Source organism: Scyliorhinus canicula, chromosome 3 (genome assembly GCF_902713615.1).
Source record: "Scyliorhinus canicula chromosome 3, sScyCan1.1, whole genome shotgun sequence".
In the NCBI taxonomy this organism is placed as follows: Eukaryota; Metazoa; Chordata; class Chondrichthyes; order Carcharhiniformes; family Scyliorhinidae; genus Scyliorhinus; species Scyliorhinus canicula.
The window spans coordinates 202,784,058-202,797,879 of NC_052148.1; the positions used below are offsets into that span (position 1 = coordinate 202,784,058).

At 44.6% G+C, this 13,822-nt stretch overlaps 1 protein-coding gene across 1 annotated transcript in view; it reads left to right on the top strand.

Moving 5' to 3' along the window:
• Nucleotides 1-365: 365 nt before the first annotated feature.
• mnd1 (meiotic nuclear divisions 1 homolog (S. cerevisiae)) overlaps nt 366-13,822 on the top strand; it is a 77,078-nt gene continuing 63,621 nt past the window's right edge. Inside the window, exons 1-3 of the mRNA XM_038792025.1 lie at nt 366-497; nt 2,635-2,700; nt 12,491-12,548. Coding sequence (XP_038647953.1) covers nt 405-497; nt 2,635-2,700; nt 12,491-12,548 — 217 coding nt within the window. The 5' untranslated portion in view covers nt 366-404. The remainder of the gene's footprint in view (nt 498-2,634; nt 2,701-12,490; nt 12,549-13,822) is intronic.

Sequence of the window (13,822 nt, forward strand, 5' to 3'; positions counted from 1 at the left end):
CATTCCCCCAGAGGCTTTATATTTAGGAGTTCAATATTTTTTTCTTTCAGGAACATATTTGTTCAGGTCCTTATCCTCCAATAACTCTCACTGCTCTGACATTGCTTTAGCTTTAAGTAGCTGTTTTAAGTCACTTGACCTTTCTCCAGTTAAAAACTTTTACTCTTGGTCTTCTTTGCCCTTTTCCAATGACTGTGCTAAATCTAACTGAGTTATGATCACTAACACAGTAATGCTGTCCCATTCCCTTCCATCACCCCAGTTTATTCCCCCACTGAATCCCGTGCCCTCTGTGAGCGGCCACTGTCTCCAGTCGGCAGTGCTGAGTGAGATCTTTTGCTGAGCGTCGGGAAAGCCGGCGGGGGACTCTCTTGCCCCTGGAAGTCTTTCCTTGGCAGATTCGCATGGGATGCTGGGTGGCCGGAAGGCGCCAAGATTCGAGCTTTGCGGCCGGTCGCCCTGGAGACGGCGGAGAGTCTGGGCTTGCAGATAACATGGTGGGTGTGAATCTCCCCTGTAACCCGGCCGAGGGGGAAAAGCAGCCGGTCACCGTGTCTGGAGCCGCCTCCTGTCTTGGCTCCGTGTACATCTCCCTCAAGCCTCCCAATGTTCAAACCCTCATCACTTGCCTGCTCCAAAATCCCAAAGAACTGACACCACCTGTGACTCTTGACTGCTTCGTATATTTTCACTGCATTATCCCAGCGAATTAAAATTATAAATGTAAAATCTTCCGATATTTAGAGTCCGACTGCAGTCTTAATCCAGATCACAGTCTATTTTCCAGCCTCTTCTACCGCCCTTTTGGATGTGTTTTATTCAGTTGACTACTTCTTCTAGCCTCTTCTCCATCATCCAGCCCGTGACCATTTCTTGATTTCACTAATATCTTGATTTCGCTAATACCCTGATTTCAGCAGTGGCTTTTCACTATAACTTCCAGCGTGCCAAGAGAGTTTCCTTGAATTCCTCCTCCCCTTCCATGTCTACAGCTTGCCCTGCCTCTCTTTCTGTACCTTGTGTTCACTACAACTTGACGACTCTGGCCACGTTTTTGTCACCCTGAACCTGATTTCTCCAATGCCTTCCTCAGTGGCCTCCAGCATTTTGAAACTCGGCTGCGAATCTCATGTGCTGCACAATTCACTCCTCGTCCTGGGGGCCTCACGGTAGCATGGTGGTTAGCATCAATGCTTCACAGCTCCAGGGTCCCAGGTTCGATTCCCGGCTGGGTCACTGTCTGTGTGGAGTCTGCACGTCCTCCCCGTGTGTGCGTGGGTTTCCTCCGGGTGCTCCGGTTTCCTCCCACAGTCCAAAGATGTGCGGGTTAGGTGGATTGGCTATGCTAAATTGCCCGTAGTGTAAGGTTAATGGGGGGATTGTTGGGTTACGGGTATAAGGGTTACGTGGGTTTAAGTAGGGTGATCATTGCTCGGCACAACATTGAGGGCCGAAGGGCCTGTTCTGTGATGTACTGTTCTATGTTCTATGTTTCTTCTGTCCTCTGAGATGTGCAGTGCTGTGTCCACGCCCCCCATTCAGTTCTCTGTACTTTTGACAGTCATCCAGACACAACGTCAGCTCCCTTCCCCACAGATGTTGTCAGGCCTGCTGTGATTGTCCAGCATTTTCTGTTTGTGTGCAGTGACTCATCACTTGAAAAGAAGGATGAGGACTGGGGTCCAAATTGCCTATTTTAACTATTAAGTGGTGAAAACTGCTCCTTCTCTCCAATGGCTTGAATTGTTAATTGCTGGGGAGACAAAATCCTGTGGCCAAATTTGGGAATTGCCCGAAGAAAATTTCTTGCTGATGTTCAAAGGCGTTTGAATAAACTTCATGAGACTTGTTGCTCGTGATGCCTCACTAGTTATACTTCTTTTGAAAAAACCTACATAATTCAGTGTTAAGCACACAGAGTTGTGTGTGACTAAAATATACAATTTTGATGCATTGGGCCAGTTGACTTGCTTCCCCAATCTGTTGTATTCTTAATTGTAGATACATTTGCTGTCTACGTATCCTGGATCTTACAATAAAGACTAAGTCACCATAGTCCCAGATGATCATAGGCTACTTTCCCCTTTGAGGGTGGGAGCTGACAGGTGATTTAACCTGAGAATCACCACACCTCAGGCGAGGGTAAGGCTGAGAAGGCGAGGCCGTCAAGAATAACATCAGCCAGTTTGGGAATTGGAACACGCACTGCTGGTCTCACTCTGCATCACGAACCAACTGAACTGAACCCCCCCCCCCCCCCCCCCCCCCCAATAAGAAGCACGAAGGAGAAGCCTCAAAAATAAAATACATGGGATTAAGTTAAATCCAGGAAATGATCATAGAATAAAACTGCCCTATGTACAAATGAATGTACCATTCATGGCATTTGTGATTAAAATTTTCATCGGTAAGATGATGAACTAAAATCCCCTAGCATTCGTTCACCACCTAATCCTTTTGTAGTGTACATTTCTTCCACTGAGTCCAAAATAATGATCTTGGCAGAATCACTGGACCAACTTTATAATTTAAACAAAATGGCACGAGTTGCACAATTACTGATTGAAATGCTTTGCATATTGTAACTATCAGGTAAGCTTACATACTTTTTTATGTTAATCCTTGAATCCTTAGTCTAAAAAGAGGGGACTGAGCATTGAAGAGAAGCGAACTCGTATGATGGAAATATTTTTTGAAACGGTGAGTCTTGAAAATTCCTACTGTAAAGCTGAAATACTTCAGTATTGTTTATTTCATAGATTGATCAACACTACATTGCATGTGAAGTAACAGAAGCATGTAATTAAATGTTTATTTTGCACTTAATTAGTTTTTTTTTCAGAATAATTGACTGTTGGACTTAAGTAGACAAATGGGAACAATCGGGTTGCATACTTGACTTTAGAATGACACTCAAACCTGAATGAAGTCATTGGGCCTGCTGCTCTTCGATTATTTGCACCAATAACAATGCGTTGTTGCATCTTCAAAGTCGTAAAAAGCCCCAAGGTGTTTCATAAGAGTGTTATCAAATACAATTTAGTAGTGAGCCTTTAAGGAGATATTAGGAAAGGTGTCCAAAGTTTGGCTGAAAACCTAGGAGATTAGAGGAAGAGAGGGAGATGGGAGGTTTAAGGAGTAACTTACAGAAATTTAGAACCTAAGCAGTGGGAGGCCTTGTTGGCAATAGTAATTAAAACCAGGAATGTGCAAGGGGCCAAAATTGGAGGGACGCAGAGATTTCAGTGGGTTCTGGAGTTGCAAGTGGCTGGGAAGGGTGAGGCAATGAAAGAGATTTTAAAATCTCGGTATTACTGGACTGGGGTGTAGGCTAGCAAACTCAAGGCTGGGTGAATGGACTGAGTGCATGTTAGGATAACATGAAATGGGAGCAGGAGTGGGCCATTCAATTCTTGAGAACCTGCTCTGCCTTTTTAATAAAATTATGGCAGATCTGATGATGCCACATTCCTGCCTTCCATGTAGATCAAAAATGTGTTTAACTTGTAAGGCCTACCAAAAAGCGATTCAACTTTGGCGGTAGCATAGCAGTAAATACAATAACCCATATTTCAAGGGAAGTGGGGATCATGCATGTTAGCCGTTCATTACATTTCACTTGCCAACAGGTGTATTGTGGGTTTTTGGACTGGAGCTTGTGCCAATAAGAGCAATAACATCACAGTGCCCTCTGCAGGAGATGTGTGTGAACAGAATAATTAACTGTATATCTCCTCAAGCAAACAGATTGAAAAATCCTTACTGAGACAAAAAGGGAAAGTGAATGTTTCAATGATTTCAATAATTATTTCAATGTCAAATCATGCAAGAAACTTGGAAATAAGAGGCAGAAAGGAAAAGTAAAACAAAAATATTTTAAAATTTCTAACATTAATTAAAATCTGAATCTATGAGAATCCATATCTCTCAAGTTGATTTTCAATGTCTGAGCAGTTGCTTTGAAGTAATTAAGATTTATCAGGTTGGTAAAAATCCACAAAGTCCACCCTCTTGTCCTCCCCACAGAACCTGGACAGTGAAAAAGGAATAATCAAACCAGGTTAAAGTACAGTGGTACTCCTTATGTCTTGGAAAACTTCAGTTAGAGGGAAAGCCTGTTAGGAACCCTAGAAATACTCAGCAGACAGGGCTCTGGCAAACAAGTCCTCACTGGTAGAATAGATGGAGGAAGTTGTGCCATCTGGAATATCTGAACGGCTTTTCTGACGGACAAAGGCTGCAGCGGAATGAAACCTTTGTCTTGGTTTCCTTGCCATTGGAGCAAGGATTCATTCTGTTGAGACATGTGGAAGCTGCTGTGCAAGTTTAACACCACTAAAAGATGTTGCACGCTGTTGTCTTTCTCTTCAAGCACATCTCCCAAGTCCTTCAATAACTAGCAGGGGGTGATAGGAGTAGGATTGTGTTGTCAGGAAGCTTTTAGGCATAATCTGCAACAGAGGTGGTAGTTACAAGATGGTCGCCTAATAATTGGATGAAGTAGAGGTGCCTTTCAACAACTGTAACGGTTACTAATCAGCCCTTTTTAGCATCCATTCTATCTCCTTCCTTATTGGAGAGGGGGCTAGAAAAGGTGCCCTAAACATAGTCTGCCTCGCCTCTCCCAACTGGATAGCCATGCTCAGAGGATCACCTTGTGCAGTAGAAACACACAAAAGACAAATGTAGTAAAATTTGCTACCTGGAACATCATGGACACCGCTAATGAAAAGCTAGAGCATTGCATGGTGTTTGTCGACCAAGAACTACAGTAATTGCTGCTCTCACTGAGACACGTTGAGTTGGAGAGAGGCAGCTCAAGGAATTTTTGAGGCAGTGAGACTTATTTCTAAAAAGAGAAATCAGAAGAACAGAGAGTTCATGGAGTTGGATTGAACCATCAATAATGAACTTTTGAACCAGCTTCATGAGTTCCCTCTTGGAAGAAGCAAATACCTCATGATACTCTCTCAAACTGGCGAGCAGCAAATTTGCCACCATGATCAGTACATATTCCCCAATTCTGGACACCAATGACAAAACCAACTATGCCAAGTCCTCTCTGAAATTCCAAAAGGAGGCAGCTTATTCTTAAAGACTTCAATGTCAAAGTTGGAAGAGATTCCAGTCTCTGGAATGGAACTATTGGCAAGAAAAGAACTGGCAATGTCAACTCCATCGGCATTCTTCTTACCAAATGTGCAGAGCATGGGCTTATCATCACCAATACCCTGTTCCACCAGAAGATCAAGTACTTAACATAATGACAGTACCCATAGTCCAAGCATTGACACATCATCGCCCGAGCCCGAAATCTCAAAGATGTCAGCACCACCAGAGCAATGACGGGCTGATAACTGCTGGACCAATCACCGACTTAATCATTCAATTGTATCCATCAAGATTATCTCCCAAATGATGGGTGCGATGAAAGAGATGTTCACGAAAGGTCAACCTTAAAATTCTGAAGGATCCAATCAAAAGAGATGATTCCAATAATGCCTTGGGGAAGAAACTTTCAAACTTCAATCACAGACAGAAGAAGAGTGTCCACAGTGGATTGGAATGTCGTTAAGTCGAATATCATCAATGCCTGTAAAGACTCAATTGGATTTTTTGTCAGGAAGCATCAGGATTGATTTGATGAAAATGATCTGAGCATAACAAACTGATCCCAAACATTAAACCTTCTGTACCTGGCAAAATAACCTGAACTCAAAGCAACAGAACCTGTTTGAAGAACAAGTAACGGCTGAGTTACAGAGGTGCACTCATAACATGCAGAACATGTGGGCAGACAAGGAAAAGAAAATTCAACATCTCACTGATGTGAATGATATCTGTGGCTGCATTACTGCCACAAAGATCATTCATAGCCCAAATATTCAAGAACCAGCTCCTCTGAGGTTCAAGTATAGGGTCAGATCTGATCAAGGAAAGGGAAGCGTCCTATGCCTGTTGAAGGGAGCACTTTGAAGAGCTTTTATATCAAGAATCAATTGTTAAAGGAGACAAGGACGTACCCACAACCGCCACGACAGACACTACCGGAAGACCTACTGGACGCAAGTATCCTAGAGAAAGGGAACTGTAGCGACTAGTATGACCCTATGGTAGAAAGGGACGACACCGTACTGGACGCAACAAGAAAGAAATGGGAGGATGACCTGGGGATTGAGATAGGGTGGGGACTCTGGAGCGAAGCACTGCATAGGTCAACTCCACCTCCACGTGCGCAAGGCTCAGCCTGACGCAACTAAAAGTGGTACATAGAGCCCACTTAACAAGAAACCGCATGAGTAGGTTCTTCCCGGAGGTGCAGGACAGATGTGAACGGTGCTAAAGAGGCCCGGCCAACCACGCCCACATGTTCTGGTCTTGCCCCAGACTTGTGGAGTACTGGACAGCCTTCTTCGAAGCTATGTCCAAAGTGGTGGGGGTGAGGGTGGAGCCATGTCCGATAGTGGCGGTCTTCGGGGTTTCAGACCAGCCAGATCTATTCCTGGGGAGGAGGGCGGACGCCCTTGCCTTTGCCTCCCTGATCGCCCGCCGTAGAATCCTGTTTGGCTAGCGGTCAGCAGCACCGCCCAGAGCTGCAGACTGGCTGTCCGACCTCTCGGAATCTCTCCAAATGGAGAAAATCAAATTCGTCATCCGAGGGTCAGACGACGGCTTCCACAGAACGTGGGAGCCATTCATGCAATTGTTCCGGGACCTGTTTGTGGCCAACGAACAAGAGGAAGAATAGTCGGGTGGCCAAGAATCAGGGGAAAATGGACGGGAATCGGGGGAAGGTGAGGTGGGGGGGGGGGGGGCGCTACGGGTTCGTTATGGGGGTTTGTTCTCATGGTTTTACGCTTATTTATTTTTCTTGTTAATTTATTATTTTTGTATTGGAGGGGAGGGGTTACTGTTTTTCTCTGTTGTGATAAAATTTGTTGTTGAAAACTTGAATAAAAATTATTCAAAAAAAAAAGGAAGGAAGGACAAAGCCGCAAGCGACAGTCTGATGGCAAGCTAAGGCCCAAAACGAAAGTGTAAATAAATGCCTATAAACATGTGCTTCGGCCATATTGGGGAATGTAAAATATGTATGCCGGTTAATGGGGGTGGCCACAGTTGTTATTATGAAGCTGCTTACCTGTAAATATACATGTTAATTTATGCGTGTTTTTTTTCTAATAATTTGCACTTTGTTGGATATAAAATATGAAAACTCAATAAAAAACATTTCCAAAAAAAAAAAGAATCAATTGTTGATCAGATATTTTCAACACCATTCTACAACACGCAGTCAGAGACAAACTCGGAATTCTGCCAGCGCCTATGGAAGTGATGAAAGCCATTACACAAATAAAGAACAACAAAGAAGCAGGACGTGGTTGAATCCCCACTGAAATGTTTAAGCGCAAAGGAGGGGAACTAACATTAGAGTTCCATGCCCCTCCTGCAGATCTGGAATGAAGAGGAAGTCTGGAGTGATCTCAAGTGACACCATGATTATGATAATTTTCTAGAAAGGAGGCAAATCCAACTGTGGCATCTCCCTGCTTTCCATTTCATGAAAGATCATTACAAGATTTAAATTCTCAATCGACTTATTGCACTTGCTTGTAGAACTACTCCACGAATCTCAGTGTGGCTTTAGGCTATCAAGAAGCAGAGCCGACATGACTTTTTCAGCTTGCCAAGAACAAGAAAAATGTCACAAAAAATGGCAACTTCGCTACATAGCTTTCTTTAACTTAACAAAGGCCTTTGACTCTAAATCGTGAGGCACTCTGGGAAATTCTGCTGAAGTAAGCATGTCCTCCAGAAATCATTACAATCCATGGTTTGGGGACTCTTGAGTGAAGCACTGAACAGGGCCAACTCTACCTCCTCCTGCACAAGGCTCAGCCTCATGCAGTTCAAAGTGGTGCACTGAGCACACATAACCAGAACCCGAATGAATAGGTTCTTCCTGGAGGAACAGAGGGATCTTGGGACCCACGTACATAGATCCCTCAAAGTTGCCACCCAGGTTCATAGGGTTGTTAAGAAGGCGTATGGAGTGTTGGCTTTCATAAACAGGAGGGTTGAGTTTAAGAGCCGGAGTATTGTGGAATATTGTGTCCAGTTCTGGTCGCCTCATTATAGAAAGGATGTGGATGCATTGGAGAGGGTACAGAGGAGATTTACCAGGATGCTGCCTGGACTGGAGGGCATGTCTTATGAAGAAAGGTTGAGGGAGCTAGGGTTCTTCTCACTGGGGCGAAAAAGGCAGAGAGATGACTTGATAGAGGGGTACAAGGTGATGAGAGGCATGAATTGAGAGGCATGAATAGAGTGGATAGCCAGAGACTTTTCCCCAGGCTGGAAATGGCTGTCACGAGGGGACATAATTTTAAGGTGATTGGAGGAAGGTATAGGGGAGATGTCGGAGGTAGGTTCTTTACACAGAGACTGGTGGGTGTGTGGAATGCACTGCCAGCAGAGGTGGTGGAGTCAGAGTCATTAGGGACAGTTAAGCGACTCTTAGACAGGCACATGGACAGCAGTAAATTGAAGGGGTGTAGGTTAGGTTGATCTTAGATTAGGATAAATGGTCGGCACAACAGCGTGGGCTGAAGGGCCTGTACTGTGCTGTCCTGTTCTATGTTCTATGTTCTATGTTCCCAGAGGTGGAGGACAAATGTGAACGGTGCCAGAGAGGTTCGGCCAACCACACGCACGTGCTCTGGGCCTGCCCCAAACTTGCTGGGTTCTGGACAGCCTTTTCCGATGCAATGTCCAAGGTTGTGGGGGTGAGGGTGGAACCGTGCCCAAAACTGGCAATCTTCGGGATATCAGAGCAGCCAGAGCTACACATCGGGAAGAGGGCCGTCGCCCTAGCTTTCGCTTCCCTTATCGCAGGCCGGAGAGTCCTGCTCGGCTGGCGATCAGCAGCACCACCCACAGTTGCAGATTGGCTGGTAGACCTGGCAGAATTTTTCAATTTGGAGAAGATAAATACACCATCCGAGGGTCGGAGGAAGGCTTCCTCAAAGCATAGGGGCAATGGGCAGCACGGTAGCACAGTGGTTAGCACTGTCGTTTCGCAGCTCCAGCCAGGGTCCCAGGTTCGATTCCCGGCTTGGGTCACTGTCTTTGCGGAGTCTGCATGTTCTCCTCATGTCTGCGTGGATTTCCTCCGGGTGCTCCGGTTTCCTTCCACAAGTCCCAAAAGATGTGCTGTTAGGTGAATTGGACACTCTGAATTCACCCTGTGTACCCGAACAGGCACCAGAATGTGGCGACTAGGGGCTTTTCACAGTAACTTCATTGCAATGCTAATGTAAGCCTACTTGCAACAATATAGATTATTATTATTTGTCAGCCTGTTCCAAGACCTGTTTGAAGCCAACGATAACTAGAAAGGAAGAAAATAAATTCGACAAAGACTGACAGGAATACACAACCCTGGGGGGGGGGGGGGGGACCTGAAGGAAATGAAGGGAACACCAGAGGGAGAGGTGGAAGCCCTCCATCCACTAGGCAGACATGGCAGAAAGCACAAAGGAAAGAAGGGGGGAAGGGAGAGAGCAGAAGCGAGAGGGGGCACATCTCTGAGGGAACAGGGACGATATCAAGGGGGTGGAGGGGGAGAGGAGAGGATAGTGCACCAAGACAGATGGGAACAAAATGCAAATATATATATATAAAAGAATCGCATAAACTATATCAAACACAAAATGCAACTATATATGAAATTGAAAATGCTAATAAAAATATATATTTTTTAAATTGCACTCCTTCGCTTGCTTCACAATGATATATAAGCGATGATCCTTAACAATGGATCCATTTCCCCCTCTTTTGAGGTTAAGACAGGGGTCAAACAAGGTTGTGTCATGGCTCTTTTTAAAAAGATTCCTTGCTGTCATTCTTCAACTAACTAGAGACAAGCTCCTTGCTGGAGTGCAGCTTATTTATCAAATGGACAAGAAATATTTTTTTTAAATGTATATTTTTATTGGAATTTTGCATTTAATATCAAAACTTTGCAGGACAATATAAAAACAATAATAGTAGCCGAAACGAAAACAACACCAACACAGGTATCACACGTTGCCACCACGTCTGTGAGAGTAGTCCCAGCACTATCATTTCCTACATTATTTACATTAGTGTGTATTGTACAGTTTTTAAAAAAGGTGTTCTTATTGGGAAGTTTAACGTTTCAAAAGAATTATACACAACTTTACATACGTATTTATAATTGCTGGCAGGACTTTCAACTTTGTTTATGATTACTTTTGTTTTGGTGGTGATGGGGGTGGGGAAGACCTATTCCCCGGCTTGAGTTCTCAAGGGCGGTTATGATGGTCCACCTCCCCGGTTTCACACGTGTGGGAGGGATCCGTGTCCCCTCCTACAACTGGTCTTCCTCTCCATTTATTTGTTGCTATACGCAAGCTCTCTTTCATCCAGGAGGTGCTCCCTGTACGTCTCCCGCCAATCCTACCCCACCCCTTTCTTTTGCCCCCTGCCCCCCTTCCTGTCTGCTTCCCCCCTAGGTTAGTTGCTGGTTGCGAACAGGTCTGCGAAAAGGTTTCTGAACTTCTTCCACGTGTCTAACCCCCTAATCGAGAATTTTATTATTTCCAGTTTCAGGAACTCAGCCAGGTCTGAGCCACTGCGAGGCCCTGGGTGGCGCTGCTGACTTCCAGCCTCGCAGAAGTCTCCGCCTGGCGATTAGTGAGGCTAAGGCCTTGGTGTCCGCCGCCTTTCCTGTCCAGAGCTCTGGATGCTCTGACACCCCGACGACTGCCACAGATGGACACGGCTCCATCTCGACCCCCACAACCCTGGACTTGGCTTCTAACATGGTCATCCAGAACTCCCTGTGTCTGGGGCAGGACCAGAACATGTGGCTGTGTTTGGCTGGGCACCCCTAACACCGTCTACACTTATCCTCCACCTCCAAGAAGAATTTGCTCATGCATGTCTTAGTAAGGTACACTCTGTGCACAATCTTGAGCTGCGTTACTCTTAGCCTGGTGCAAGAGGCTGTGGAGTTAATCCTGTGCAGCGCCTCGATCCAGAGTACTCCCCCTTACCTCCATGGCCAGCTCCTCTTCCCATTTCCATCTGGTCTCATCCAATTAGGTCCTGACCTTTCCTATGACCGACCGTAAATGTCACCACATTTGTCATCCCCTAACCAGTCCAGCCCTACCACTGTGTCCAGAAATGTGTGTCCGGATCTCTGGGGCCTTATTGCTACTAAAGTGAAGGTTGTGCTGCTTGAGGTAGATGCAAACAGGGTGACCCTCTGTGCCACTCCATAGTTGAGTATCTTACCATCATTGTTGTTGGATTTATCAGCTCTTTGCTGCATGGAAGCTGCAGGTAATGCTGCAGTTCCACAACTGGCTGTCTAATGGCCCAGGCTCTGTGAAGGCTATTTCCCACCACCGTTGTGTCACATTTGAGTGCCAGGGCTAACAGATATGATTTATGCTATCTTGGAAGATGTCCCCACTCTGCAAACATTGTCTGTACACCCTGGCATATCTTCTTTCCTATGCCCATTTCTATTGTAATACGGTGCTGATGGAAAGAAAACTGAACAATTGGTTTGATTCTCATAACCTAGATTGCAGCAGGTTTTATTTAAAAAATTGAACTAGTCAAATTGTCACCCAAAGATTACTTTTCTGTGTGATTTGTATTGGCTACTAGCACAGTTGATTCCCAAGCAACCCTGGTAACCTATTTCAAGGAGAATCTTATGTTTCAATAGAATCGCCTCTTATTCTTCTAAACTCCACTGAGTGGATGGCACAGTGCTGGAAGAACGTTTTCACTCAGAGAGTGGTGGGAATCTGGAACTCGCTGCCTGAAAGGGAGGTAGAGGCAAGAACCCTCACAACATTTAAGAATAATTTAGATAAGCTCTTGAAACACCATAGCATACGAGGCTACGAGCTGGAAAATGAGATTAGAATAGATTGGTGTTTCATGGCCAGCCAATACACGATGGGCCGAAAAGTCTCTTTCTGTGCTGTAAAACTGATGGCTCTAAGACTCAAGGGAATTGGATAGGCACCTGAAGAGAGAATATTTGCAGGATTACAGGGAGGGGGTGAGCTGTGGGACTCGCTAAATTGCTCTAGCAGAGAGTTGGAATGGTCTTGATGGCCAATGTGATTTCCTACTCTGTAACATTTTTGTCACATTTACTAAAGATTTATTGCTTTCCCATAAGTTCCTTTGCTTTACATATTAATGAAAATTTGAATCACATATGAATTTTAGTCAAAATTTAGTATATTTGAAATGCAACCTGGTTTTGTTTCCTTGAAGTTTTTGTGTTTTCTTCAATACTTATGTCTGACAAAAGCATTTTTGTTTGTCTCTGTAGATGGAAGAATAAAATGGATGGTCAGATTTCTGCTAGTGCTGAAAATTTTAGAAAATTCTGAATCTGTTGATGCTTGACTTATAAAATTGTCTATGTTCTTAGAAAGATGTGTTCCAGCTGAAAGATTTGGAGAAGATTGCCCCGAAGGAGAAAGGGATCAGTAGGTATCAATTTTATTGTAACTATTCTCTGCTCTCTTGTCTGCGAGGTTACAGTATTTGGAACTAGTTATGGCTCAGTTTATTTTTGCACATTTAATCATGCACAGATTACATAATGGGTAGTTGGCATCAGTTGACAATAACATTGGCGTCATTTAGGAATGTATGTAACAGTTATATTTAAGAAGTTAAACCAGTATCCCTCTCAACTGGAGTGGATTGGGTAACACAGTTGGTAAACACACTGTCCTTTCACCTCCAGAATTAGATTCATTGCATCTCGCACTGATTGGATTAAAATGTTTCTATGTTAGCATGAGGGCATGTGGAAAATTTCAAACTATTTTAAACTATCCACAATCTGGTACAAATTAACCATCAGAATAATTTATCTGATTCATAATCCTGCCAAATTGGCACCCACTGTTACCAGGCAACATAATCTTTATTATTGTCACAAGTGGGCTTACATTAACACTGCAATGAAGTTACTGTGAAAATCGCCGAGTCGCCACACTCTGGAGCCTGTTCGGGTACACTGTGGGAGAATTCAAAATGTCCAATTCATCTAACAACACATCTTTCAGGACTTTTGGGAGGTAACCGGAGCACCCGGAGAAAACCCACGCAGACACGGGGAGAATGTGCAGACTCCTCACAGACAGTGACCCAAGCCAGTAATTGAACCTGAATGCTGGTGCTGTGAAGCAACAGTGCTAACCACTGCTACCATGCCACCCCTGTGCTACCGTGCCGTCCTTGTGCTACTGTGCCCTCTTTATGTTACTGTGCCGCCCTTATGAAGGCAGGAGGCAATTTAAATTGACGATGCTACGTTTACAGTTGCTGCTAAGATCATCCAGGGCAGCACGGTGGTGCAGTGGTTAGCATTGCTGACGCACAACGCCGAGGATCCGGGTTCGACCGTGGCCCCGAGTCACTGCTCGTGTGGAGTTTGCACATTCTCCCCGTGTCTACATGGGTCTCATCCACACAACCCAAAACGATGTGCAGGGTAGGTGAATTGGCCACGCTAAGTTGCCCTTTAATTGGAAAAAAGAATTGGGTACTCAAAATTTATTTAAAAGAAAGACTTTGTCACTGAGCCGTTTTCTTGTTGAAACTACTTCCCTTCTGCCTTTATATCACTCTAAACATTGAAAGAATTGTCAATCCCCCTCCCTTTATAGCCAGAAGATAAGAACTAGGAGCAGGAGTGAGCAATTCAGCCCCTCAAGCCTGCTCTGCCATTCAATGCGACCATGGCTGATCT